Consider the following 27,920-nt stretch of genomic DNA (forward strand, 5'->3'; position numbering starts at 1 on the left):
GCAGAGGCCGCGGGATCCCCTGAGGAGCCGGGCCGCTCCTCCTCGCCGCCCCTGGGGACAACTCCCCCCATTGGCCCTTTTTAATTACCATTTTTTTAATTATTTTATACTTTGTTTCAAGGCAAAAATCTGTATTCTCCGCAGCTCCTTCGCCTCACCAGCCGCCGCGCGAGCCGCCCGCCCAGCGCCTCAACGGACCCCGCCGGCCTTCACAGGGGGCGGGGCGCCCAGCGCGCGTAGCCCGCCAGCCAATCAGAGCGGCCGGCCGGCTCGCCCAACCGACTCGCCTCTTTCTCTTTCGGCGCGGGCGGGGCGGGGGGCGTGGCGCGGCGCGCGCCATGCTGATCACGCTGTGCTACCTCTACCTATGGGCGCGCTGGGGGCCCTGCCCGGCCGCGCTGATCCGCCGCACCGTGCGCCGCCTCCACCGCGCCCGCTGCTCCTTCACCTTCTGCTGCCGCGCCGGGGCCCCGGCGCCCCCGGCCCGCCGGCCGGTGCCGCCCGAGGAGCGGGTCCGCCTCAGGATAGGGAACAAAGTCTTTTTCACGGACGAGGCGCAGGTACCGCCCCGAGCCGCGGAGCTGGGGCCGGGGAGGCGCTCGGGCGGGGAAGCGGCCGTGCCGGGAGCGGCCTCCCGTGTTGCTGTGGTAACGGCGAGGCGCCCGGGCCGCGGCGGCCGGGAGGGGAGCGGGACCGGCGCGGCGGCGCGCTGAGGGGAAGGGGAGCCGTGGTCTGCGGGGCTTGGGGTCGCGTTGCCACCTTCGGCGCCTAACAGCGAGCTGAGCGGCGGGCTGCGGCTGGGAGAGCGGCTGGTGGCGCTTCCCGGGCCTGCCGCAGCCCGGCTTGTCCGGGGCGAGGCTTAGCTGGGAGCCGGGTGACGGCCCCGGCGCAGCTGCCGCCGCCTCCCCTCGCTGCTGCAGCGCGTCGGCGGGGCGGGCGGGCCGGGGCTGCCCTGCGCCTGCCGGGTGCCGCCGGCGGAGCGCGGCTGAGGCGGCGGCAGCGCTCGGCTGGGAGAGCTGGGTAGCGTGTCCCTGTTGGCGACGAGATTTTCGCGCGGGTAAGGCTTCAGTCTAAAAATAGGCGCCGCGTTTGTTGCTTTCGGGGTTCGTGTCAGGGGTTTAAAATGCGGCTGAGTCTGTCATAGTGAAGTGAGGTTCCGGTGGCGGAGGGCAGCGTGCTTCTCCCGATGTACAACGTTGTTTCAAGGGAGGAAACTGACGTGAAAAAAACAAGTCTGTGAAAATCACTTTTTTTTGCAAATGGGTAGTGAGAGAGCAGGGTGGGGTGAGGCTGTGGTAGCCCGTGGCAGTGGAAAAATACTGAGCCTCAACAAGTTTCACTTCCTATCGCACATCGGAGACTGCTCTGGGTTGGAAGGGACCTTACAGATCATCCAGCTCCAACCCCCCTGCCGTGAGCAGGGACATCTTCCACCAGACCAGGTTGCTGAGAGCCCCGTCCAACCTGGCCTTGAACACTGCCAGGGAGGTGGCAGCCACAGCTTCTCTGGGCAACCTGTTCCAGTGCCTCACCACCCTCACGGTAAAGAATTTCATCCTAATATCGAATCTAAATCTGACGTCTTTCAGTTTAAAGCCATTCCCCCTTGTCCTGTCACTACGTGCCCTTGTAAAAAGTTACTCTCCAGCTTTCTTACAGGCCCCTTTTAAGTACTGGAAGGCCTCAATAAGGTCTCCCTGGAGCCTTCTCCAGGCTGAATGACCCCAGCTCTCTCAGCCTTTCCTCGTAGGAGACATGCTGCATCCCTCTGGTCATTTTTGTGGCCCTTGTCTGTAATTGTCCATGTGTTTAGAGGAGTTCTGCCTCAGCTGCCCTGGATTATTGTTTTGTAAATCGTATTTCAACTAATTTGTGCTGTTCTTTGCTCCACTTCTGCTCATTTCTGAAATAGCTTCTCCTTGGTCCTCACACAGTAAGCACATTTTTCTGTCTGCAGTGTTATTCATGGAGACTGACCTTACAAGCCTCTTGGTTTATTTGTGTTTATTGGGAGCTGGGAAGCCCTCTAGGGAACTGTAGTTTGGCTTGAAGTTTGGTGTAAAGTCAGTGCTGTTGGAGGAAATGTATTTGTCTCTTAAAAATACGTGTTGAAAGTTACTGGTTGCATTTGACTGTGAGAATCCCTGTGGAAGATGCCTGCCACGCTGCACCTTGGTATCGTGGCGTATGAGGGCAACGGGCCTGGCTGTGTTAAAGATAGAGGCAGCACTACTGTGGAGCTCTCTACATTGTCTGTGATCACAGTGGAGAGAAAAAGGTTAACTAGCATGCTTTTTTGGCTTCTAGGGAGCTAGCTGAGCTACTGTGCTTTCCAACTACGTATAACTGCCTCTCCGTGGTCAGTAACTTCCTTGAGATAAGATAGCAGCAAGTCATAAATTGTAACCTGTAAAGTTTTTTTTGTTTGATCTTTAATCAGATTGGATGCTGACGATAATACAAAGCTTCATGAGTTCAGCTCACCTTACTGTGGAGTGTAGCCGCGTTTACTCTTGCAGCTTCTGTGCTCAGTAAAGCTGCTTGGATTGATAATCTATCCCCTTAGACTTAATACTGTGTGGTTTCATTTTAGGTGTGGAGTGAGGTACACGTTTGGCGTGCTATACGGAAATTCTCCTGTGTTTCTAGATGAAGTTACTGAAGGTGTACAAATCGTGTGTTTCTAGTGTAGTAGAAAAAATACTGATTTCTAGTGTTTAGCGCTTTTAAAATACGGCAGAAAATTTAAGTTCAATGCAATATCTACGTAAAAGTTGGTGTAATATGAAGTGGGATCAGATTATGTATTGAGAAACTTTGAGGTTCTTAAAACTGTGCTTTGGTCTACTGATTCCAGCTATTGAGCTTTACTTGCTCATTTGTGAGGACAAGACAGGGAACCATTTTTATAATTTAATAAAGGAAATGCTTGTACAATGGTTTGCTAAGTGGATAGACTACCTCATGGACAAATTTGTTTTGAATGAGTCATTTCTTTAACTCTAAACTTAAACTTACATACTGAATGAATAATTTTGGTGCACATACATGAGGATTTAATGTATTTTAAAAAATGCCCTCTCCTTTTATTTAAAATATTTTTTTAAGATTTTTCAAATCTCTTTTTAAAGAATTTGTCCTGAGGCTGTACATGCCCGCAAAATATAACTGTCTCTACATAATTGGCTTTACAAAGGAAGTCCTGAAACTTTGTAAATTAGGTCTAAAATTAGACCTGTGTAAGTACATAGTTCTTGGGTCACTTGTGGCTCACAGGCTGCTTCGTCTTTTGGCAGATGGCTGTAGAGCCAGTGTGTATGACTTAGCAGGGGGACTTTAAGTTTCCTGGAGCATTGTTACCCAGCCGGAATGAATGCTGCCTGGACTGCTGTTCAGTTAGGGGGGCTGTAGTGTCTGACCAGGCAGGTTGTGTGTTGTGGCTTCTTTCTCAGTCCCTGCCAAGTAACAGACAGTGCCCCTTCAGCCACCAGAACTGAGACAGCAGGGCCATGGATTTGTGTAGTCAGGGCAGCAGAGGGAGGGAGGGAAGGAAGGAAGGAAGGAAGGAAGAGTGAACTGCAGTGTGAATGGGAGAGGGGGATCAGATTGAATGAGGCGTGTTGCCAGTGGCAAATGGCCCACAAGTCACAGTGCCAATGGCGTAGTGGTCTTGTGGCCCACTCACTTGCGCATTCCTCCTGTAAAGCTGAAAGCTGGAGTCTGCACTTGCTTGAAAGCTGAGGGTGTCACTTTCAGTTTTACTTTTGATGTGTTCCTGCTTAATGGTTCAGACCTTTACCCCCTTTTTTTTTTCCCCTCATGGGGAGTGTGAAATGGTAGAGACCCTTGAAGTAAGGCTGAAGGGTCAGATTTTAATTTAGGCTGGCCATAATTTGAAAATTAATTATTAAATCAGATGCTTGCTATACAGACTTACTTTTCTTTCCTGTCTCTTTCAGTTCCTTGATGACTTAAACAGATGGAGTCTGCTTCTCATTTCTCCTTTTATTTATCCTGACAAGTTACTTAAAGCAGAACATATAGCTTTTGTGACAGAAAGCATTTCAGCTCAGTCAGATAGTTTGCAGAAAGTACCTGGCTCTTCAAAAGAGGTAAGTGGTTCTCTTTGTTTCTTGCATAGAAAGTAGTACAGATGAGTCATGTGGTAGGTATAAACCTAAAACAGTTAAAGGAGAAAAAGTGATGGCATATAGATTTTGTTTTTTTATAATGTTATTTGGAATAAAAAGATAATCTTTTCATTAAAATAAATCACTGTTAGTACTCTAGTTCTGTTTTATGCTTCAGATAGACCCATAGACATTTTATTGAGATTTTTTTAGAGGCACACTTCTCTGCCTGTGGATGGATGGGAACTGCAGAACTGCATCATGACTTTGGATAAGGCACATATGGTTAGATACACTGAACAGGAAAAAAAATGCTTGAAAGGTGTCATACTGAGGCAGATCAGAAGTCCATTTAGCTCAGTATCCTGTCTCTGACACTAGTTGAAACAAATACCTCCGTAAGAATATACAAAGCAAGCGTATGTTGAGATTTCTGAAAAGCTCTTTAAACCGCCAGCCAAGTGGTTGTGAAAAGTTGTAATTGAAGTCCCTCTTGGAAGCTTCCTTTCACTGTGATTTATAAGTACAAGTTAAGGTATTATACATTTGGATTATTTTGCCAGTCTGCAGAAGTAGGGCCAAAATCAAGCTTTTAATCTCTTTGTTTTTCTGTAAAATGCAGTGAGGGAATGGCAATACTTCTTGGTTGGAATTTTATAAATTGTGTTTGCCTTTTAGTTCATGCTACTTCCAAAATGCTTTTGAGACATCCAAAGACGTAAATTAAACTGGTACTGAAATCTTTATGGGAAGCACACTTACAAAATGTTCATGTCCTACATACTTAGAAATCTAAAAAGTGCCTTCTCCGCTACTGCACTGAAGGTTGCAAAGATGTGGATTTAAAAGATGATGTTCTGAACTTGAATGACAGAATATATAATAACTCCAAACAGATTATGTGTAAAAACAGTGTCCAGACCCTATAAAAACTTACTGTGAGCTGGAGATAATGTCTCTCTCTCCCTTAAATTTTGTTGGTTTTGTGACTTTTTCCTTGCATGAGGAATGTTTGCTGCCTAGACGTCTCAGTTTGGTTGCATGTCTGAAGGGGGAGAAAGGTTGTCAGCCAAACCAGAAGATAAACTTGCCTTGCAGGGAGGAAAAAATCTTCCAAGCAGTAAAGGTTGTCCTCATTCCTTCCTCATGCAGTCAGTTGTTGTGTGTGCTCTATGCTCTCCTTAGTGAAGAGGACAGAATGGACCTCATTGCCCCTTGGAAAGAGGAGAAATATAAGGACATGAGATCTCTGGGTAGGCAGTAGTAAAACCTCTGGCCTGATTGCTGGGGTACCATAAAATCTACAGAGCCCTCCTATTAAACAGGCTAAGCCACAGGCTGGAGTCACCACCCAGGGGCATCGAGCTTCTTCCTGAGGGGCCCCTGCTTAGCACCCTGATGGGCCATCTGTCATCCTTGCTTTTGGGCATCAGGTTTCAAGCTCCTTCTTGGAGTTAAAGGAAACCTGTCGCATACACAGGTGCTTGCGGCCCACCCGTTTCCCTGGATGAGGAACATAAATTTTCTAGGCCACTTGTTCTGGGAGATGATCCAGGAGTCCTCTGCTGGAGTTAACGCTGAGAGCAGAGTGGTTGGTAAACAGATTTATCTAACCCGAGTGCAGGAACAGAAGGACAGATTGGGAATGGGCACAATTCCAGATTTGTTCCTGCAATCAAATTTTTAGTAGCTTCATCCTCCATGGAGGCCCCTCAATTCTAGAACAGAGCATGCTTTTGGAGCATGTTAGTCTTTGCCCTCCAGGGGAACGATGCCCAGGTGGAGTGCTGCAGCAGGCAAAATCATTATCTCCGTGAAGCGTAGAGTGCGAGGACTGGAGGCACTGAAAGATTGTTGAGAACTCTCAGACCTTTTCTGGTGAAGTCTTTAGACCCTACTTCCACTGGCCTGATTTCTCCTTGGAGGACACAGGAAGTAGCCACATTAGCTGGTTGGTAAATGTTTTTATTGCCTTTGATGTTAGACAGTGGAATCCATCCAGGTGGGCCCTACTTCTAGGAGATACGCTAGATAGGATGCCTGCTGTGGTCTCCCTGTGGTCTCAGAGTGCACTGAGAGAGTGCTGTGCCAACTCGGACAGAAGGCTGGGGAAATTTTTTTTTTGTACTTTACTTTTTTTTTTTGTAGCAGAGGGGTCCACAGAAACATCTGGGTTGAAGCTGTAGTTTGTTGATCTTTTGTGGTTTATTTATTGTATATGAAGATTTTTAACCTTGTTGGTTTTTGTTTGCATTTTCTTTAAAATGGAAAATGTTTGCATTGTTATGTAGACATTAATAATTAATTTGATTTATCAAGCTCAGAAGTGATAGTCCAGACAAAAGACTGAAGCTAAAGAGGAAGAGGACCGCTGTTTTATTTTGTTTCTTTTTCTTCTGTGTACATGTCACTTCTAGCAAAGTGCTTTTAATTCTGCTACCTTTGGCAGCCAGTTGTCGACACAGGTAGGGGCTGTAAGAACAGATTGCTCCTGTGACCTATGAGAATTTCTAGACAGAAAAGCCATTCTTTGTAGGGCTGTCGGTGATCTGCGGCTGGTTTCTGTTGAAACTGAGGTGGACCCAGAAAGCAGGACTATAAATAATTTCTCATCTCTTACTAAGAGCTATTCTTTCATTCTGTATTCTGACAGACTTTTGATGGAAGATTTCTAGTCATAGCAGGAAAATGGCCTGTTTGAAAATATTCTCTGAGGATTTTTTGTTCTGTTGTGAAGCAAATGGATTGTTGTGTGAGCAGGATTACTGGTCATGTGTCTTGGCAACAGCCTTACTTTGTGAGGTTCTTTTGTGTGTTCACTTCATTTGCACTAGACAGCAATAACTACTTTTTACTTGTGTTGGCATGTCTAATGTTTTTCTTGATGCCATGAAAAAAAAGCTCAAGAGCATCAATATATCCTCATCACTGTTTCCAGGTGACGTGTAGGCATTACCTGCTTGTGCCTGTTCTCTGGGTAAGAAAGGATGTCTAAGTACGGTGTGAGTCTCTTACCCTCCACCACAGGGAGTAGCCCAAAGTCATATGCTGAGTAAAATAGAGGAGGAAGCTGGTATCCTGTGTCATAAATGTATCTGCCGTGTTTGTCACTGGTGATTGTGAATTGCCGATGGTTAGCAGCAGGCCCTTAGAGTTTTACATCTTATGGCTGCAACTGGACACTTCCATTCCAGCTGTGGATGTGTTACCAATAGACTAAACACAGCTGGGAATACCTTCTATCTGGAAAGTGATTCCGTTGTCCAGGACATGGCTCAAGGCAGTTGGCTGGGGCAATTCTGACTGACATGGTTACAGATTTCCCCAGTGACAGTGGGGTGAAGTCTGACTGATGCTCCAAGTAAAGTGATTCAGATCTGTTGGGGTCTGGTATAGCTGTCTCCCAGAAGGAGATTTTGTTCTGCTTCAGAGCTGGTCAGCACCAGTGTGCTCAGAAATATATCCTGTAACTTGGGAGCTGGTATTTCTTTGTGGTACAGAGTCATGGAGATGGTCTTTCAGGTCCTGGAGTAGAAACTCATTATTGTTGGTTTTACCAGTGAGCGGCTTTTATGTCCAGGAGTTCAGGACCTGAGTGATACTCTGTCATGAGTTTGAGGGCTGGCTGTCACCAGCTGTGTGTCCTGGTGTGGCTGGTTTGAAGCTATTACTTGCTTTTGTGTTACAGAGTTGGGGTTTAACCCGTAAGTAAAAACATGCAGCTGATCTTGTGGTAAACAACGTGCTGCCCACACACTGCTGTCTTTTTCTCTTTTTGAAACTGAGTTTGTTCACCAAGGGTTAGTATATGTGATGTATCAGAAGATGCTCAGCCAGTTTTCTTTTTAGGTATCCAAAGGCCACCAGTATGAATGTGGATGGTCTCATTTGGGGTGCACCAGTTGGAGAATGTCTTTGAGAATGACTTAGAAAAGAGATGCGACCATTAAGGTTGTAAGAAATCTGAGTTTCTTTCTTCTTGTTCCTTCGGCAAATACTGTAGAGTCAGAAGTTGGAAATAGATTCTTTCTGTTGTTATGTAAACCACTTAACTGCAGTAGATAAAAAGGTAAATTTAACTGATAGTCTAATAAAGTTACAAACTTACAAAGTAAAATATCCAAGAGCTCACCCTCATTTTGTGCACTCAAAAGAATTTTTTTTTTCTTACTGTGCTTAATTAGTGTTTTACATCTGGTGTGTAGTGATAAAAGGGTGAACTTCATGAAAGTGGTTTGGTGATGACAGCGTCAAAGTACTAGAGTTGCTATGTTGGAAATGAGTTTTGTCTCCCAGTAGTTGGAACATAGTAGATGGCCAGGGCTAAATTTTTTTAGGTCATGAAAACTGGTGGTGCTTCATTGCCTTCGCAGGAGAACAGTTGGTTCGTATAGCCTGTAAAGGGCAAAGGCTGTGGTATCATTCACACAGTTTGTATTGAAATTGGGTGCCTTATTTGGCTTTTACTTTCAGAATTGGCTCTTAAATCACTGTGTTTGTCAATTGTCTGAATATGGTATTGTTAGTTACTGTTGGTTTATATACATGAAGTCTAAAAGTGGTCCTTTTCAGTTATGAGTCAGTAGACAGATTTGTAGTCTTCATTAACTTGCCTGCCTTTTAGAAGGAAACGGAAACCCTTTTCACTTTTCCTCCACTTGTGGCTTTTATAGTTAAACTTGAAACTTGGTCTCCAAGATGGTACAGCTGTGTAGTTTGGGTTTAACAAACCTTCTTGAAGAAAACAAACCCAAGTGTGCCACTTTCATAATGGTTCTTTTCTGGACAATGGAATTTTTGGTGTAGATAAGCAGCTTGAATCTTCCGTGTTTAGTTAATGATAGTCAGTGTGTACTTTTAGTAAACCCTAGCAGTTTACTTTTGCTCTTTTTATCAGCATTCCTGTTAGAATTTGTGCTGAAAGCCATGTCTCGGAAACAAAGACAGATGGCATTTTACTTACAGAATGTGATAATGCTCTCCTGCCATTGTGTGTGTTACTTGAAGCTTTTATAGACTTGATCTTTGGGAAAGATGTATTTGTACTCCCAATTTGCTTTCAACGCTTGGTGTGGATGTTGCTTTGTTTACTACTCTCGGGACTGAATCTTGTAGCAGGTATTGCTTGCTACATGCCCCTTCCTCAGTAGGTTCTTTTGGTTATGTTTAGTGTCATACATACCTTTGTAGTCGTGAAGGGTGCATTTTTGTGTGAAAGGAACTGTCAGCTGAAAGCCTGCTCTAGTTGAGATGTGTTGTCTTACGATAATATTAAATGTAGTAGTTGTTTTAAACACATCAGGTATCACAGAAAAAGTATTAGAAGTGGTTCTGCCAGTTTAGTATTCCGTAATCTTAGTAGCTACACTGGTTTTTTTTAAAGTACTTTCTTCAATATTAATGCCAGTCTTTGGGTTTGCCAGTTGTGCCATTTTGGTTTGAGAATGTCCCTCTATTGGCTCTGCCTACTGTTGTGCTGCTTTTTAATAGCGGACTCCTTCAGGAAGGAAGGGCAGTTTTTATTTCAGTTCATTTTGCAGACTTATAATTTTGTTGGTGTTTCAGTATTTTTCTGTAACCTTTTCAAACTTAAAAACATGCATATGCTTTATTGTAGATTGTGAAGTGGTCAGACTATTGTTCACCACTGGCCTATAAACCTGGTGAGCCTTATAAGTTAATTGCTGAAGCAAGTGTAGATAATTTCAGTAACCTTGGAATAGCATTCATGGAGGACAGGCTTCAAATGGATAATGGAATGGTGCCACACAAGATTGTTTGTAAGTATCTTCATGAGTTGTTTTGAATGGTAGAATGTATTTGTTTCATGGTTATTTTCGGACTGTGCATATAGTATTTATACCTACATGAAAAATACACTTTTATTTTGGCACAGTGTTTTCTTCTTGTTGTCACTCTAGGCAGTTCATCACTCTGTAGCACTACGGTATTTTATAGAGAACACTGTTGAATATAGAGATCCTTGAAAAGTTAGACCACTTTTTGAGTGAGTTTCTCTCTTTGCAGAACATCTTACAAATGCAACAACAGAAAAAAACAGAAAAATGGTTCCAAAGATTTTTGGAATAACCCCCTTCTTTTTCTGTAATGCCTCATAAGCTACTGCCAATAATTAGCCTTAGTATTATGAGATCTCCGGGTATCCAAGATGGTGTTTAACCTTTTGCAAGTGCATGAATGTAGAAATGTCACAAAGGTTAGAAAATATTGTTTCTCGAAGTCTTGTCCAAATAGATTAGTTAATCTAACAGACAAAAAAACAACAGAAGGTTTTAGGCAGAAGTTCTCTTTTTTCTTTTCAGATTTGAAATAAGAGTGTATTTAAAACTAAACATAGGTTGAGAACAATTGCTGTGAGTTGAGCATTTTAGTCCGTTAGGTCAGTGAGAGAAAAGCTCACAGATGCTTTCTAAACAGGGAGAGGGATAACTGGGGGAAGGAGGGTGCTCTCATTGCTCATTGAATTTTGAATTTTTGGTATATGGTTTATTTCTTTAGGGTGTGATTTTTTTTTTTTTTTTTTTTTTTTTTTATTATTATGTCAAAACTATGAGCCATTGTCTTCTGATCAGTTTCATTGTTTCAGCTAAGACAGGAAGGGAGTTCCTGGCTGATTCCACAGAGGAGAAGGAAGTAGTCGTGGTTGCACTTGTAACACCACTCTTAAATAGATTGGGTGTCTGGGCTGTGGGAAGTCCAAGCTTCACCTCCCTTTGCTGGATGAGATTTGAACTTTTCCAGCACCATTCTAGAAGTGCCAGAATATGCAGTCTGTAGGGTATTGTAGAGTAGTAGGCTCTCAGGAGGTAGGGCCACACTTTTTTCTCTTTTTTTCTTTTTTTTTTTTTTCTTTTTGTTTGGCAGCGGTCTCATTTCTTCCTGCCTACTTGTGTCCTCTTAGCTGTGTTGATAAAACTGTGGGTCACCTAGAATAATAAAATAAAGATATGGACTACAAAAAAATCCTGCCGCACCCCGGCCACACCCCCACCCCCAAAAAAGGGAGGGGAGGGGGGCATTGGGGTTTATTGGTTTGAGGGGAGGGAGGCATTGGGGTTTTTGGTTTGATGTTTTTCTTTGTGTTTGGTTGAGGGGGGGGTGTTTGGTTGGGACTTTTTTTTGTGTAGATCATAGTGCATTGGCAGGTTGGGGAATGACAAAATCAAGAACAGCTATCAAGGGTGCAAGAGGGTAGGAATATGCTCAGAAATGTATCTGATGTGAAACTCTGCCTCTTGTCTGCAAAAATATTCGTGCAAGGAGGGGATGGAAGCTGAGAGAGTGCCCCAGTCATTTAGTTTTTAGAATGTTTTCTGGCTCATTTTGCTTCAGGTACTGTGCGATGCTAGAACTGCTCCAGGACAGGAGGCTGTTGACAGAACAACATATAGACTGGAAGCAGTGAATTTCTCCTGGCATGTGAAAAAAATCTTGCTTCAAATTTCTGCTCCAGACTAGGCAAAGGGGATATAGTTTCAAGGGAATGCTACTGTTGTCAAGCGAAAACAGTGGCTGAACTTGGATCTGGTGTATTGTGTGCCAGTTGACTATTTGTTAATCAAATTTCTCACTGAATTTCTTTAAGAAATGAGAAACAAAACCAGTAGGTTTATTTGGTCTTGTGGGAGTGGAGAGGGATTCAATAAAATTTTACAGACTTTGATTTGAAATATTTTAATGCCTCAGCAGCTGAAAAAAGATACCCTGTGAAGAGTATTTTTTCTCTCCTCTTTGTTGTCTCTCTTTCTGCAAGTTTTGCCCTGACAATAATCATCTTTGCCCTGCTTTTCTTGCTTGTATTTGCCAGAATTTTTTTATCTATGCATTTCCATCATTTTTGAGGGTAGAAAGGAGAAGGTTTAACAATTCTTCCTGTTTTACTAGTTTTCCCTTGGATTCTTAGCTCCCAAATCTTGCTGTGGGTGGATATGTCTCCTGTTCTGCAGACCGAAAGCAGCTGAGAATTTTTTTTTAACTCCCTGTTACTTGTGCCAAACTTTTATCTGCAGCCTTCGGCAATGCAAGAGACATAGTTCAATGTCTCCATCTTACCCAATGTCATCACTTTATTAGCTTATTTCAAAATAGCAACAAGCAATTTTCCACCCTGCCCTCCTTAAGAGACTAGTATTTTTCTAAAGGTATTTCCCTTGTCTCATTTTGTGCTGTGCTGGGGACAGAGGGACAGGCATAGCAAGCTGAACAAGGTGATGCATTTATGGGAACTTCCTCACCTTCCTACCCATAGACTGTTGTTCTGTTAAGAACACATCTGCGTTGTGTACAGTAGCAGTCATGTTTTACTTTTCTGCAAGTATTTTGGCACTCACAATAAATGTTAGTTTGTTTAAATGTGCCCTGTCAATATCGAATGTTGTGCTCTGTCAGACTTTCCTGCAACAAAGAGTAATTAGAGTAAATGACTTGTGTTATGAGTGCGAATTTATTATGGTCTTTGCAAGGGTTAGGATTTGGTATGTCAAACAAGTGAAATTCCTGCTGTTATAGATGATTTGTACCGAAATGAAATCTAAATACAGCTGTGGTAGTGATACTCATCATAGCTCTTTTAATATCATTTTTATAACCCTTTTTTCTTATTCTTTAACTCTCCCAGCTGTCCATTTACAGGAATCTGCTCTAAAGGAGTTGGCGCAGGTGGCGCCATCTGTAAAAGGGCAAAGTGGAAGCAGTACACAAATGGATGAAGTAACTCCTGCTGCTACTTTTGGGACTACTGTTAAATCAGGATTAGCAGTAGCTGAATCTGCAGGACAACGTGAAGAGGAGAAATCCAAGCTAGAGAAAGAAAGTGAGCATGAAGATGAATCCAGTCTGTCTGACAAAGAAACAGGTGCTGGAGAACATCATCACTTGCATCTTTCCAGCTGTCATGAATGCCTGCAACTTGAAAACAGTACTATTGAATCGGTCAGATTTGCCTCTGCAGAAAACATTCCAGAACTTTCTGATGATTGCAATAGCAAACTGGAAGAGAAAAACGATGACTGTCTAGCAAGAGGCATAAAGAGAGTAAACCTTGCCGGGAAGCCCCCTAATGTATTGATTTATCTTGGCTCTGAAACTGCAAAAGCGGAATTTGAGCAGGTAAAATCAGTCCTTCAGGAATGCATTGACACAGACAGCTACACCATCTACCAGTTGCATGAGGAACAAGTACTGAAAGTTCCATGGATTGATAATTCACTGCTGTTGATCATTGCCACGGAGGAGCCTATTTCCGAGGAGAACCACAAACAATTTATGAAGTTTTTATCTAAAGGTGGAAAGATTCTAGCGTTTTCTTCGTCTTTTACATTTGATGGCATACAAATAAAGAGAAAAAACAAACTGAAGAAGACTGTTCATGAATTAGTGGTCTCTAAAATGGACAGCACTGAAATGAAGTTAAATCTTGTGGTCAGTGGCTGTATTTTTGAGGAAGTGATGAAGGAAGATACCAGCAAAGTGAAGACATTGAGTCGATTAAATAATGCTGATAAAGATATAGTTATTGTTCGTCTGACTTATGGAGACAGTGGTGGAGAAGCCATTCTTTCTCAGGTACTGTGTATGCAGAAGCATTAACTTGCTCATTGCTACACGATGTTGCAGTATGCTAAAAAAGTTAATTTGCTCCCATTGCATGCTCTTGGAGATGCTTGTCAAGGGGAGGTATAGATGGATGTCTCAGTGGATGTACAAGCACTCTGAATGCAGAATGGTTTCCACTTGGTCCTCAGGAAGCTTAAAGAATGGTAGAAAATGTTACTGCTGTTCTGCTTCCTTGTTTTCACCATGTAGTCGTGCACGTGTAGATCGTGCAAGATCACCGTGGGTGGTACAACAGCGAGCGCAGATTTGCATAATAAGCAAGCGTCTGTAAGAGCAGAGCTGTCCGTTTCTGCCTGCTAGAAGTTGTGCCGTGACACAACTGTGCATTTTGCAGTTTTTTGGGAGGTGGGAACATGAGGAGCCGAGTCATTGGTGGACTGGGGGTGAAAGCTTATACTGGCAAGATAAAAAAAGAGACATCCTTACAAAAATATGAACTATGGTGAGGCAGAGAGTCAGGAGAGGATGTAAAATAAACCTTGCAATTATCTTGAAAGACGTCTCCTCTTAAGGTTAAGGTAGCCAGCACTGCTGAATATCTGACTAGTGAATGACAGAATCCCAGACTCTATTGCTCGTTGCATGCCATGTCTAGGAAAACTGCTCTACAATTCTTGCTTGAGCAAGTAACTATGCAGTAAAGGTTAGTGTCTGACCACACTGAAATGCCTTTGATTTAGGTCTGTTGGTGCTTTTTTTGTTAGTATTGCTACTGTTTTTCTCAGTTATATTCTGCTTGTATCTTATTGTTGGGAAGTGAACCATTTCATGGTTTCTTTAGCAGTGTTTTGATTAAGGCGACTTTCTAGATGGATGTTAAGTTCATAATGTTGACCTTGCTGTTCTGTCATTTTAAAAAAACCTTTATTCAACTGGAATGCATTTTTTCTATTTACTATCAAAATTAAAATTCAATAACTTGTTTTTTGTTTTCTAAACCTTGACATGTTTTCAGTCAGTAATATATGTTTCTGATTTTATTGGGAGGGGGTAGGAGGAGAGAATGTAGTCTCCTGAAAACTTGCTTTTTTGTTTCTGGAGTCTTCCTTCAGGCCTTACACTGTTAAGTGCTTAACGTCCTGCACGTAAGAAATAGCTCGGATCACCTGGGGGACAGAAGTGGAGGAGTCTAGAATGAGCCAAAATCTTATTCATTCCACTTAAGAATAATAATATCCCAGCAAATAGGTACCTCTCCAGTGTTACGGTATTGTGATCTATGTTGAAAAAAACCCCCAACAACCAGACAAAACCCACACCCCCTCAAAAAGTTAAACAACAGATAACTTCAAGTGTTTGTCATCTTTTTTTGTTATTGCTACTCTGTCTTCCTGGATAATGGGTGAGGAAGCTTCCATGGCTGTGTTAAAGGTAAATGTTGGTCACTGATTATTTAAGGATTCACAGATATCTGGCTAAAGTTTTGAGTGATAGAAAGGCTGATGCCATGAAGTCTAAAAAATACATCTATGTCCTGGAAGTATGCATCTACCTGGGTGTATAACCTGTGCTGTAAAATCTAGAGAAATTTCAGCCAGTTCTTAGTAAAGCTTTCACAGTGAGCCTGAAGGCAACTTCCGTGTTTTGAGTTAGCCTCAGTAGGAGCAGAGGTAAACTTTTTTCTGATGTGGCTGTTCACAGGTGTGTCATTTCCCTTACTCTGTCTTTGCTTTCAAGCAGCGCATTGAGCAAAGCAGAGCAAGATTTGTTTACCAGTGCTTAAGCAGATGAGGAATATAATAGAGACATAGCTGAACAAACTTCATGAAAGATTCTAGGACCTGTATTTACCGATATTTTAGTTTCAGGAGAACTTTCTCAGAAGCTCAGAGCACTCAAATTTAACTGCTGACATATCGGGTAGCATATACTCTTCTAGCAATGAAGTAATTCAGAATTATTCACTGGGTTTCTTGGAAGTGTTTTCATCTCTTACCAGTTTTTCAAATTAAATCTGCTAGCTTTTTGGAAACTCTGTTATAGATAGTATCATGTTTATAACTTTATGTAGGCAGCTTTGCCACCCATGTGCTGTATGTTTGTACTAGAAAATTGATTAGATACTGTTGCTATCCGTTTCTGCAAGTTCCATGGTAAAACCTGCTTTGCTGTACCATTTAAATTGACCCTTCTGCTGTAATAAAACTTAATACTGCAGAGGTTTTCCCCAGAAAAAGGGCATTACAGTATAGCTTCAAAAATCAGATTAGAAGGATTAGTGTGTCTTTTTATAATTTTAAATGACTTCCAGTCTGGATTTGAAAAGCCTTATTGTTTTCAGAGGACTGACAGTGACATCAGCCATTAACTATTCTGTCACAGACTTGTTGTTTCCCTTTTTTCTGTACTTTTCAATTTCCCCTCCCCTTTCAGCATATTTCCCTGAATTTCAATTAAGTAGATCATATGTGAAAGATGAACATCATTAATATGTGCAAAATTGGAGAAATGAACAAAGATAATAGCTTGTGATTTTCATTAAACGGTTATACATATAGTAGGGTACAAAGACTTCTAAATATCCTGGAACACTTATTGAAGAAAACAAACAAACAAAAACCCCACAGAAAAACACCAAACAAAAAAAAAAAGAAAAAAACCAAACCAAAAAGGAGGTCTATCTAGAAGGGATTTTTTTTTTCTTCTGCATTTTGTTTCTGCTTTTAAACACTTGCTTCAGCGTTGAGAAGTGATTCTCTACGAGGTGGTGTTCTGGGGTTCTTAGTTCTCTTTCAGGCAGAAGCATTTCTTTATCTGCACGGACTGCAACTTGATTCATGTGACACAGTAAGGACTTGCTCAGCCTGAGTTCTACATACCTTGTGCAACCTCTGATAAATCTTTCAATTTTAATGTAGTTCTGCTCTTGTGCAAGCCAGAATATGACCAATATTGCTTTTGGTTTTAGGTTGCTAGCAGCTATGAAAAGTAGAAGGAGAAGTTTAAGTTAGTAAACAAGTTTGAACAACTCCTCCAGGAGAAGGCCAGTTTATTAAGAAGAAGATATGTTTTGTGTAGGTTTCAGAAAATTGTAGTGTACTGGCAGCAGTGATCCCTGAATCGGAAACTGTAAATACATAGATATTCCCTAGTTTATTAGGGTAATAAAGCCTTACTTGTGTAGATATGATGAAGACATGAGAAACTTTTAAGTTGCACAAGTAACATCGAATAGTTCAGCAACCACAGTCAGGACAAAACTACTTTGGGAACTGTTGTGCTTATCTCTCTCTGCTATGCTAAAATGTGTAATGCCAACAAAATAATTTTTTTTACTCCCTTTGCACGTGTCCTGTCAGGCACACTTGGAACTGGATATCAATTCTATGGATGTCCAAACTGAAGAGGATTTTAATTTGCTTAAAATGAGCAATACCAAGAGATATGAAGTTCTCAAGGAGATCCTGACATCACTTGGGCTGAGATGTGAATTAAGTGAAATTCCTATGTTAACACCTATTTACCTTCTCTCTTCTGATGAGGTAAGGCTTCTGCTTACATTTCAGTTGTTTGAGATTTACCCCACAAGACAAATTCAGTGTTCACTTAAAAACGTCCTGTTTCTACTGTGGTATTTCTCTTCGGAGAGGTTTACGTATGTATTACAAGTGAGCAAAATGTTAAATTTCTACTCTGTCACTATTTTGTTACCTGCTAGTAGTAGTTTTGAACTTAACCATGGGGAAATTGTGCAGAGTTAAATTTCCAGATACATTTTCTATATTTCAGTTAACAACATTTATGCTTATTTGCATGCTTCTGCAGTATCAGAACACAAGGCTGTGGTAAACTACAGAAAGAACCAATTTAAGAGACAGAATTTGTTTTTCTTTTAAAATGAGGTAGAAAGCTCTCTATAGGCTGGCCACAAAAGATCAAACCCAAATTAAGGAGAATGGTGTAACAGACCAAAACTGAAAGACTTGAGTGAGTAGGGAAGAGTGTGTGATTGCGCAATGAAGAGCGTTGTTCATGAGGATGTTGTAATCTTTCCTGGAAATACAATAGCTTCTTGTAATTCAAATAATCAGCTGACTGTTCTGGAGTTCTCAATTTGAGACACTGCTATGAAGAATTGTGAAGAACATATAAAGCAGCAATTTTAGTTTGTTTTTTTTAAAAAATGACTTCAAATACATGAGAACCATATTATATTGATCTGAAGGGGTGAAGCGGTAGGTGATTAAAAGGCAATACAGGGCTACTCAGGCTCTTTGAGGTTGTTGTTTCCAACCAATATAATGCTCTCACTACTTGATCTTAGCATGCTTGTCTGATTCCTGCTCCTTTTCTGCACCACCATTACATTAGCACGATAATGAGATGTCTGTCTTTAGGGGAACTGAAGTGTGGAAGCTCCTCCTTGAATGCCTGTTTCCAGCAGTATCTTACATCCTTTTTTGACTATAGGATCAATCAACAAAGTGACGTATTACAGCTGAATGTTTTTTAAATAATTTGGATGATATTTTAGATTTAGATGGTAGTTTTCAAAACACTGTTTATTAATCCGGAAGGTGGGTGTGATGAACATTGCACAATTTACAGATTGGGAATACGTGATGTGTGACTTCGTTGTATAGCAGGCAAGTCAGTAGCAGATCCAGACAAACTGACTAATATACTATTAATAGATATATCTGTGAATTCAGATCTGCGTTTGTTTTCTCTGTCTCTGAAGATACTGCCAAAACTTTCTACCAGTGCATGAAGTAATGCCCTCATATAGCAACTCCAATTGGATGTAAGAATTGATCAAAATTAGGCAAAATAGAGAGCCTTTTTTTTTTTTTTTTATTCCCCTTGAATGATTGCCCTTTCTTGTGTGTCAGACAGCCAGATCCATCTCCACTTTACAATGGTGAAAATACTATTGGGAGTGCCTCTATCCAGCCTTCTGTTTGAAGCAGGGCTGTTGCCAACAGTAGATGAGGTCAGCCATGCCCTTTGCCTGGCTGAATCTTGAAAACTTCCAAAGGTGCATGCTACAGCCTGTCTGTGCAACCTATTCCAGTGCTGCTGTAGTATTCTAGTGAATTTCTTTTTCCAGCCTGAACCTCTCAAGCTGCGATTTATGGCTGTTGATGCTTTATTGTATTGTCTGGTGCTACGAGGAAGTATTTGGCTCTGTCGTTCTTTTAACTTTCTTAAGTGGTTACGGATTGTTATTAAATCACTCCTTATTCTCCTGTTTGCCAGACTGAATGAACCCAGCTTCTTTATCCTCTTAGAGATGTGTTGTGTACCCCTAACCCCTTTGTGGTTGCTTTCCAGGGAATCCTAACTAGCAAATCGTTGCATAAGCTGCAGTTTGCTTTCCCAAGGCCAAACTCTGCTGTTTTCCTGCTCAGCCTTCCTCCAAATCTTGGGTTCTCCTGGTTGCTACAGCCAATGCTGCTGTCTGTGACCAAATATGAAACTACTTCTTCCCTCTCTGTGAGCACTAAATTTGTAGGGATTATGTATTTGTGAGGGAGACGTGGAAACAAAACTAAAACCCATTTAGCCTTTTTTGACTAATATTAAATGTGCTCAATACAGAAGACTTGCAGTTTATTGAACTCTGCTTGTTCTCCTCCTTCACTCTTTTTTCGTTACTGTTTCTTTCCTATGTACTAGCAATTTTGAAATATGCCAGGAGTAAAAGTTAGCTAATTTCTATCAAAACTTGCCATCTAGTGGCATATTACAGGGTTGCAGCCCATCTAGTAAAGATGGTTTTTGCGATGTGTGCTGTATAGTTAAACTTTTTACCAAAATTATTTAAAATGTTTTTTCCACAGTTTCTTTTAATGGTTATCTTTCTGTGCTTGTATATATAGTCATTGGTTCAATGGCTTTTGCTTTAGCTGTGACATGCTTCCAGAATATTGTGTGAAAGGAAGTTGCAACTTGTTTGTAAAAACTACAGTTAATAATGAAGAGATAGCGTACTAAAACAAGTAGTATGTAAAAGTCCAACTTTCTAACAAGTTACTTAATTTCCTCCATACGTCATATTCAACATAGGTCTTCCTGCTTTGCTAGAGAGCAAGGAGATACCAGAAATGTACCTGTCAGGTGAATAATGTGAGGAAATACTTAAAATTCTTTAAGGTAAGAGTGAGTCAGTAGTACTGGAAATGAAGGAAACTGTCTTGCAAGCCTTAGTACTCTTGAACTTCCTTCTTTTTTTGTCACTATTTGTATAGAGAGATTGTCCACTACAAGTCACTGGGGATGTATTGGATAGTATATTCCTTCTCTGAGAGGTTATCCAAGTAATGTTTATTGACAGCAAGTGATTTTTGGATGATTTTTTTATGCTTCCCTATAATAAGAAATGTCCTAAGGAGTCAACTAATGATCAAGCAAGCTCAATGTCCTGTTAGCAGTTCCAGAAATGGAAGAATGGCAAACGCTGCTCTTCTTTCTAAGAGCTGGCAGTGCACTAATGACTCCTCACTCCCAAACTGGAGGTTGCATCTGTATCATTATGTTTAAAAACCAGTGGTAGACCTAACCTGGTCAGATATTTCTAATTAATTTCAGAAACTACAAGCTCCTTTTGCTTGTGTGGAAGAAATAATAATTGATTTTGCTTTGCGTTTTCTACTCCATTAAGAAAAAATTTAGATTTTTTTTTTTTGGGGTAATTTTAAAATTCTTTAAATTTAAATGCTAGTTTGGTTAGTTTTTTTCTTTCTGATCTGTAAGCTTCAGTTTACAGCAGGGCTGTACCCTGTTCTGTGTGACTTCCTTGGCTTCTCTTCCCTACTCCCATTCCTCCCTTATCACTTCAGAACTTTCATCAGACCTGTTTCCTACTACATTGTGGACATCACACTTTCTCAACTTCATTAGATGAATAAATAGCTTCTCTTGTCTTTTCCTCTGCCTACAATTCCTGAACAATCTGTGTCTTTTTGCATCATTGTTGCAATGCTGTTAATGATCCCATCAAATCTGTTATGCTGATTGGTATAAATTTGATTAAGACTTTCAGATGTTCCTGTCTACTCTCTGGGTCTTGGACAGTGCTTTTTGCAGTGTAATTTTTAGCTGTTTCTGAAGGGTGGATTGGAAAATTTTTTTGCCTCCTTAGGATTCAAATTTTGAAGTTTTGTTTTCCAGTTTACATGGTTATCATGTATCTTAACATCACAGTCTTACTACATAGATTTTAAAAAGCTAATAAAATATGAACAGAACTGACATTAGCTTTCTGAAAATCACTGTAACTTTAGAATTTGTGGAGACAATTTCTTTGATTCCTTAAATAAAAAGCACTAATTCTGGAGAGAAGAGTTATATTTTGACTTCAAGTGTCCAGGATTTCATATATGTTATCTATTACTTTTCTTAAGTTTATATATAATAAAAGCTGAGAGCTAGTGTGATGTATGAAAAAATAACCAAAGCTATAATTAACTTACACATAATTAAATTTGAATGTAGCGTCCTTTTCATTGAAAGATGTGGAAATGCAGATGGTACTATTTCATGAGGAGTTATGAACTTTATAATGCATTTTTTGCCTTTGGCATATGAAAGCTGAACTAAATGTTAGTTTAGGGTGGTATGTGGGAGGCTTGGGACGAAATGCTTAAACCTTGACAGTAGTTACGTTGAAAATTACACAATGAGGTTTTACCGCTCAAGAAAAATACATTAGGAATGGGATGGTCAGCCTTGTAACAAAGTGATATTAACTGCATATGGCTTAGCCAGACTAGATCTATGCTGCTGATACTGTTCTAAAACAAGCAGAGATTTCCAGCTGTGCCATATTCAAGTTGGAGGTGGGATGGGTTGGAGGCTGTACTAAATAAGCACTGAGTCTCATTTTATCTGTTGAATATCTTTCTAAACAGTGGAAATGAGGTTACATTATTACCACTGTTGGGTAACAATATTTAGGTTACTTGTCAGTTGAAAGTTAGATTGAGAAATGTCAGACTGAGATGTCAAACTAGAAAATATGATTTATTAAATTTTTGTGTGTGTTGCAGTTCTCAAATAATGTAACTGCTGTGATTGATTCCCACATCATGGGGAATTTCTGTTTTACTCTTTTTTTGTTTTCTTTTTATTTGTGTTTTTTTTCCCTGCTTCTGTGTTTCTTTTGCTCACTTGACTTTTTCTTAAAATGCCCACAGGTGTTACCAGTCTGAGTTTGAAATTCTGGTAATATTATGGCTTTAAATTAAAATAAAAGCTCTAGTATCTGAATAATGGATGGTAATGTCTATCTGTTAAGGAATCTAGATCTTACCATGTAGAATTATGCTAGTCAGTCCTCAGCTAGTGCTCGCTGCTCTGGGTGTTGAATGATGGCTGTGACAGTATGCACTTTTTATTCCTGATCTCCTTTCTTGTAAACAGAGTATCAGGTAGGGGGCCTGGAAAGTAACAGCACTTGAAGTGACTCTTTCATCACATGACTTTTTTGTGCTAAGGCTTGCAAGTATGGTTTGCTTCAGATACACACATACAGACATTTTAAAATTTGGTTAACTGGGAAAAATCCATATTATGTTGATACAATGCTACAACAACGAAGGCAGTGTTTGAACCAAGAACAATATAGTGTGAAAGGCAAGTTACTTGCTGGTTAAAAGTTTAGTTAAATCTGTACAACTTGTTGATGTTAAATGTAATTTTAGAGAGAAGTATTGATGTTGAAACACAGCGCCTTTTTCTTTTCCTTTTTCCTTGATCTGGTGTAAAGCAGTTAAGCAAGTTGTAGAGCTGTGCGTTGCTGTAAAAAGAAAATTCTGTGTCACTGTGGTGCACGGTGAACTCAAAGTGTTGAAACAAATGGTGATCACTGTAACCCTGTTGTCTGGCACCCGTATGTTCAGTGGCAGCTTTAAGCATAGAGATCTGATTTTTTCTGCAGCTTTACCTTTAAACACTGAAATATTTAGTCTTTCACATTGCCATCTTAACGGATAATTTTTCAGACATAAATGCTAGGATTGTATTTTATTGCCTGGAGTTTCAGCATAACATTTTCTAGGTTTCAAAACAAGAATTCACTACTTGAAGAATGAGAGAGATTTGTCAGAATAGTGATTATTTCCATTAGGAAGTATATTACACCCACACATTTGCTGATCTGAAGCCTCTTACACTTGACTGCTAACTCCTCAGGCTGTGTTAGGCGGAGTCACTTTTTTCAATATCTTCCAGATGGATGGTGGCCAAATGATGAAATGTAATCAGTATTCGTTACTTCAGCTCAGCTAGTAACCATCTTTTGAACAGTACTTTCTTCCAGAATAACGAACAATCAATGCAAACATACTGGCTGTAGCTTGAAGTTGGGGGTTTTAACTCTTGTTTATTGGAGGCAGAAAGAATAATTAAAAAATACAATTGAACGTATGTCTTGAATTCCAAAATTTCCTTTAAAGGACACCTTGAGATACAGAATACTGTGCTCAAAAAGGTAGTGCATTGCGAAGACAGCTTTGTGTATTCAAATAACTCGGTCCACTACAGCACAATCAGAATTCAATCGGACCAAGTTTACATGTGTTGGGCTGCAGTTTTGATTCTGTGATAGCATCGGCTGTTCTTAAATTCCAAGTCCGTTATGTCAGCAAAGAGAGTGTAAAGTTACTTTATCCTGAATAAATCTTTCTTTGAGGATGGGAAATTTGAACTCTCAGCTACCACTATAATGAACCTAGATTTCAGGGTACATTTTGAGACAATAGTTTCTGAAGTATTTCCATGCATATTAATGTGTATTGTAGAACTTGAGATTCAAATGTGATACTTCAGATTTTTTAAAGATTTCTAGTGCTGAAATCAGGGATAGTTATACTGAAACTACAACGCCTTATTTTTATTGCTATCCAAGTTTTTATGCTTAAAAATGAACCAATAATGTATAATCTACAAAATAGGAGACTTGCTTATTTTCTCCTATCATCCTCAAAGAGTAAGCATCATCCCGGCCTTCTTAGCCAGTAGGACAAAAAGCAAAAGCCCTTTGGAAGTATTTATTCCAGAAGGGAAAATTGGCTTATATTCCAGAAAGGAAATTTGGAAGTATTTATTCCAGAAAGGAAAATAAGGCTGAGAGAGTTGGGGCTGTTCAGCCTGGAGAAGAGAAAGCTGCGGGGAGACCTTAGAGCAGCCTTCCGGTGCCTGAAGGGGGCCCACAGGAAAGATGGGGAAAATATTTTCAGCAGGGCTTGTTGTGATAGGACAAGGAGCAATGACTTTAAACTAAGGGAGGGCAGCTTAGATTTAACTAGATAAAAGGAAGAAATTTTTTACCATGAGGGTGGTGAAACACTGCCACAGGTTGCCCAGAGAGGTAGTGGAGGCCCCATCCCTGGAAACATTCCAGGCCAGGTTGGACGGGGCTCTGAGCAACCTGGTCTGGGTGGAGATGTCCCTGCTCACTGCAGGGGGGTTGGGCTAGATGGCCTCTAAAGGTCCTTTGCAACCCAAAGCGTTCTGTGATTCTCTAGCTCTGAAGTAACCTGAGAGCTGGGAAAAAAGTTGAATGAAAAGCACGCCACGTGAGAGATCTGCAAGGATTCTGTTGATCACTGATAAGTAGTTTGTGTCTTAACATTTTTTAGTTTTGTTAACATATTATATGTATTATTTCAAATGAACAGTGCATTGTTGCCAGATATCTTTGTCTGTACTGGAAAGCTTTGCCAGTTTGTCTCTTGGCTAGGAATGAAAATGTCTTTTATGGCAAAGTCGCTTCAGGGGGAAAAAAAGTAGATACAGCAATGTAAATACACGTTTTTACTGGTATAGATGTATTTGCTGGAACGGCTTATTCTTTTTGGGAAATGGATTTAATGTATGCCATCTGTGGAACTCCTTTTGCTGTTAAAAGCTGTGTTTCTACTAGGCTGGTTAGGCAATGCAGTGCATTTGCTAAACCATTTGTGTTCTGGTGGTGTGCTTTTTCTCTTAAGTGGCTTTCTGAAGAAGTTACCTGTAAAACGTAACCCAAGAACTGATAACAAAGTACTATCAATTAAAAAATATTTGTAATTTAACTCCATGTGTTTAGGTTTGTTTTGTTTTTGTTTCCATTGTAAATTCAAAGTTATTTGTTGGCTTGCAAGGCTTTGAGTCGCGTGTGTGTGCAGGGAGGGTGGGTTTGCTTTTGTTAGTTTTGCATTCTTCCCCCACACCTCCTCAAATTAACTTTTATTCTGTATAATACAACTTGCAAACCCAGAGGGGTCACACCAACCAGAAACTATTTCAATGTTGTTGTCATTCATTGAAAAGCTCTTTTTGTCAATATTTGGATTCTAGTAATAGTCCCTACTGCTTGCTGGTGTTTAAGTGTGTGGTTCTGAAATGAATGGCTCTCTAAGAGGGGGTGTTTTTGATGGTCAGTAGCTCTCGTTTTTGCCCCCCCCCCCCATCAGCACTCAGGATAATGAAGGTACATGAGGACCATCTCTTGTTTCGACTGTTGAGATCACTCTTGGTCAGAGGAAAGCAGAAAGCCATTCTTCTGAGAGCTGATGCCACACTGACTGAGGTGTGAGCCCCTGCAGATTCCTAGTTTGTGCCTACCTCCAGAGGCAAGAAGTTTGCCAGCTAAATCCTCTGCAGATTCAGCATGGAACAAGGGAAATCCCAGAAGTGCTTAGGCTGCGCATGGCTTTTTGGGCACCAGCTCCCTGATAGTGCTGAGCATAAGAAGAGAGAACTCGATGGCGTGGTGGAATAAATTGTGGAGGTTTAAGGTGATGTTGCTTTACTTTGCATCTGTGAATGGCTAAGAGAATGATTATGGTCGATTACTGTGGCTTACCAAGAACAGGGTAATTTCTTAATCTGTGGTAACTTAATAGAGTGACTGAGTTGAGGGATGCTCCTCCATTTTTCTATCCTTACCCCCTCTAGCACACAGAGGGAGGATGAACTGCAGGACTTGAAGGTAGGTGCTGCATGAGTGAGGATGGATAGAAAGGGGAAGAGAAGGAAAGCTGCAGATGGGAACCAAGATACTGGTTCTTGTTTCTCAGTGATATTTCCTCTGGTACTTCAGTGAACAGCTTTGTAAAACTTGTCATGCAGTTGTGTAGTAGATAGAGGTGGAATAAATACTGTATATTTTAGTGTGTCTTTCTTCTTTCTCCGCAGTCTTCTGTTATTCTGCATGCTTTTATTAGTGTAGTTTCCTAATAAATCTGCCAGTTCTTCAGTAAAATTTGTAAACTTTTGGGTTCCAAGTATTTAGTAGAGGTAAAAGTAGTCCAGGCTCAGGATCTGACTCACAGTTGAGCTTTGTTCATCCTGGCCCCTGCAAGTATTAGAAGGCGAAATTATCTCTTTAATTTATTCACTCATAGAAGTTTCTTCACGCGTCTCCCTGCAACTGTTTATTAAAGAAAGGCTGGCATGCTGCCGATATTTTTGGTGCATTCACCAGCACTATGAGACTCCGGTATTGCTCGGCATCTCTGCCCAGCTGAGCCATATTAGTGTCGCCATTGTATTAAAATCACCGCAAATCTCTATTGCTCTCAAAAACCGGATGCAGTTGTGGCTTTTTATACAGCTCCTTTAGTGGGGGAAGGTGTCTTGCCACTAGGGGTCACTTACGAGCTGGATTTAGAGAACACAGAAAAGCAAAAAATAAGGATGGAAAAGACTTTCTGCATAGTGTTGTGTATAGATTTGCATTAAAACATCTTTGCATGTTTGCAGCGACTGCCCTGCATAAGATTTCCTCAATTTTAAAAAGGCATTTTAAATTCCAGAGGAATCGGCAGTATGTAGTGGCAAAATACAGTAAAACATTTTTGGTTAAGAAATCTCAGTGGGAGATGAAGGGGACTCCAAATGTGGAGCCAAGTAATTCCTGGTCGTTGATACAGCTACCTTTTTGCTTTTCTGTTATTTATCTTCAGGGAATATTTACCATATATTTGGGGGAGGGAGAAAGAAAAATCTGACAAACATTCCTTTTATTTTATGCTTCTCCAGTTAAAAACGTGTTTTCCTTCTTGCGTGATAAACAGCATGCTTGCTGCTATCTTAACCATGAATCACATCTGTAGGCACGTAATAATGAGTAGCATACTTATGTTGCATTATGGTTTGTAAACGACTTTGACTTGTGTATTGAATCAGTAAATGTTTTTGATCATTTGGAAAATGCAAGAAGCTTTGAGGAATGAAAGAAATATCTTGTTTATAGCAATCTCCATAAAAAGGGTCTTTATGCTGTTGTGAGAACTAAAAGTTAATGCCTTTTGTACTGAGTAGCATTTAATCTTATTGTAGAGCTAGCTCTGATATGAAATTATTATGTGCTGGCGTCTGTCCAAAGTGCAACTCATTGAAGTGTATTCTATCATGTTTCAAGGATTGCTTCAAGTCAGTGTGCATGATACTTCACAACCACCTTCTTCAGTAGGCATGTTCTTTCTGTACTGTAGAGAATGGAAAATTTTATTATCGTTTCAGAATTGCTTATGTGATATATATTGAAAACATTTGTGAGCTTGATGTTCATGTCTTCTGCTAACTTCTCATTCCTGAAATGACAGAGAACAGCATTAGAGTTGAGTGCCCTTTCTTGAGTATAGGTCACTCACCAAAGAGCGTTGCTAGCCAGTGTGTGAGGCTGAGTTTTCTTAGTTTCAGTTTATCTTGGAGTTTGTAATAGGAATCTATATTAAAAAAAAAAAAAAAAAGTAAAATCCACAGTGGCAGAGTAATCCAAATTCCTGTTGGCTCTGTGTCTAACACAGGCACGCATTCTATCTTAGTGTGAAGGCTGTAATTAAAGTGACTGGTCTTGGATTTTGTTTCAGCACTCAAAAGTTGTAACCGATAAACCTTTTGGAGTCAGGGTTCAGGGTACTGCCTTTGAACAGATGGGTGATTTTAGATAGCAGGAATCCATAACTTGTGACAAACGCTCTGGAGATCCGTGGCAATTTGGCATCAATTCGTTTACTATGACCTCACTGGTAAAGATCTGACAAAAGTGGAGTATGTCCAAACATAAAAAACTTGAGATTCTCTGACTGTCAGTGGAGCCTGTAGCTAATTTATGTAAGTGAGACTGGGAAAATGAGAACAGGCTTGGCATCAGCTGGAGTCCTGTGAGATGCTATCATGTTACCATTGCTCACAAATGACGATACATTTCCACGATGAGAA

General features: G+C 40.7%; 1 protein-coding gene across 3 annotated transcripts in view; it reads left to right on the forward strand.

Annotated features, from left to right (window-relative positions):
- The first annotated feature begins 338 nt into the window (after window positions 1–338).
- The window catches only part of HLCS (holocarboxylase synthetase), a 128,061-nt gene continuing 100,479 nt past the window's right edge, over window positions 339–27,920 (forward strand). The window contains exons 1-5 of one of the 3 annotated variants that reach the window (XM_075432153.1): window positions 339–560; window positions 3,960–4,112; window positions 9,748–9,910; window positions 12,769–13,715; window positions 17,066–17,248. In XM_075432153.1, coding sequence (XP_075288268.1) covers window positions 339–560; window positions 3,960–4,112; window positions 9,748–9,910; window positions 12,769–13,715; window positions 17,066–17,248 — 1,668 coding nt within the window. Of the gene's footprint in view, window positions 561–1,364; window positions 1,543–3,959; window positions 4,113–5,969; window positions 6,082–9,747; window positions 9,911–12,768; window positions 13,716–17,065; window positions 17,249–27,920 lie in introns of those variants that run through there. The other 2 variants (XM_075432166.1, XM_075432161.1) reach the window with 2 other exon arrangements.

This window comes from Opisthocomus hoazin, chromosome 1 (assembly GCF_030867145.1).
Source record: "Opisthocomus hoazin isolate bOpiHoa1 chromosome 1, bOpiHoa1.hap1, whole genome shotgun sequence".
Taxonomy (NCBI): Eukaryota; Metazoa; Chordata; class Aves; order Opisthocomiformes; family Opisthocomidae; genus Opisthocomus; species Opisthocomus hoazin.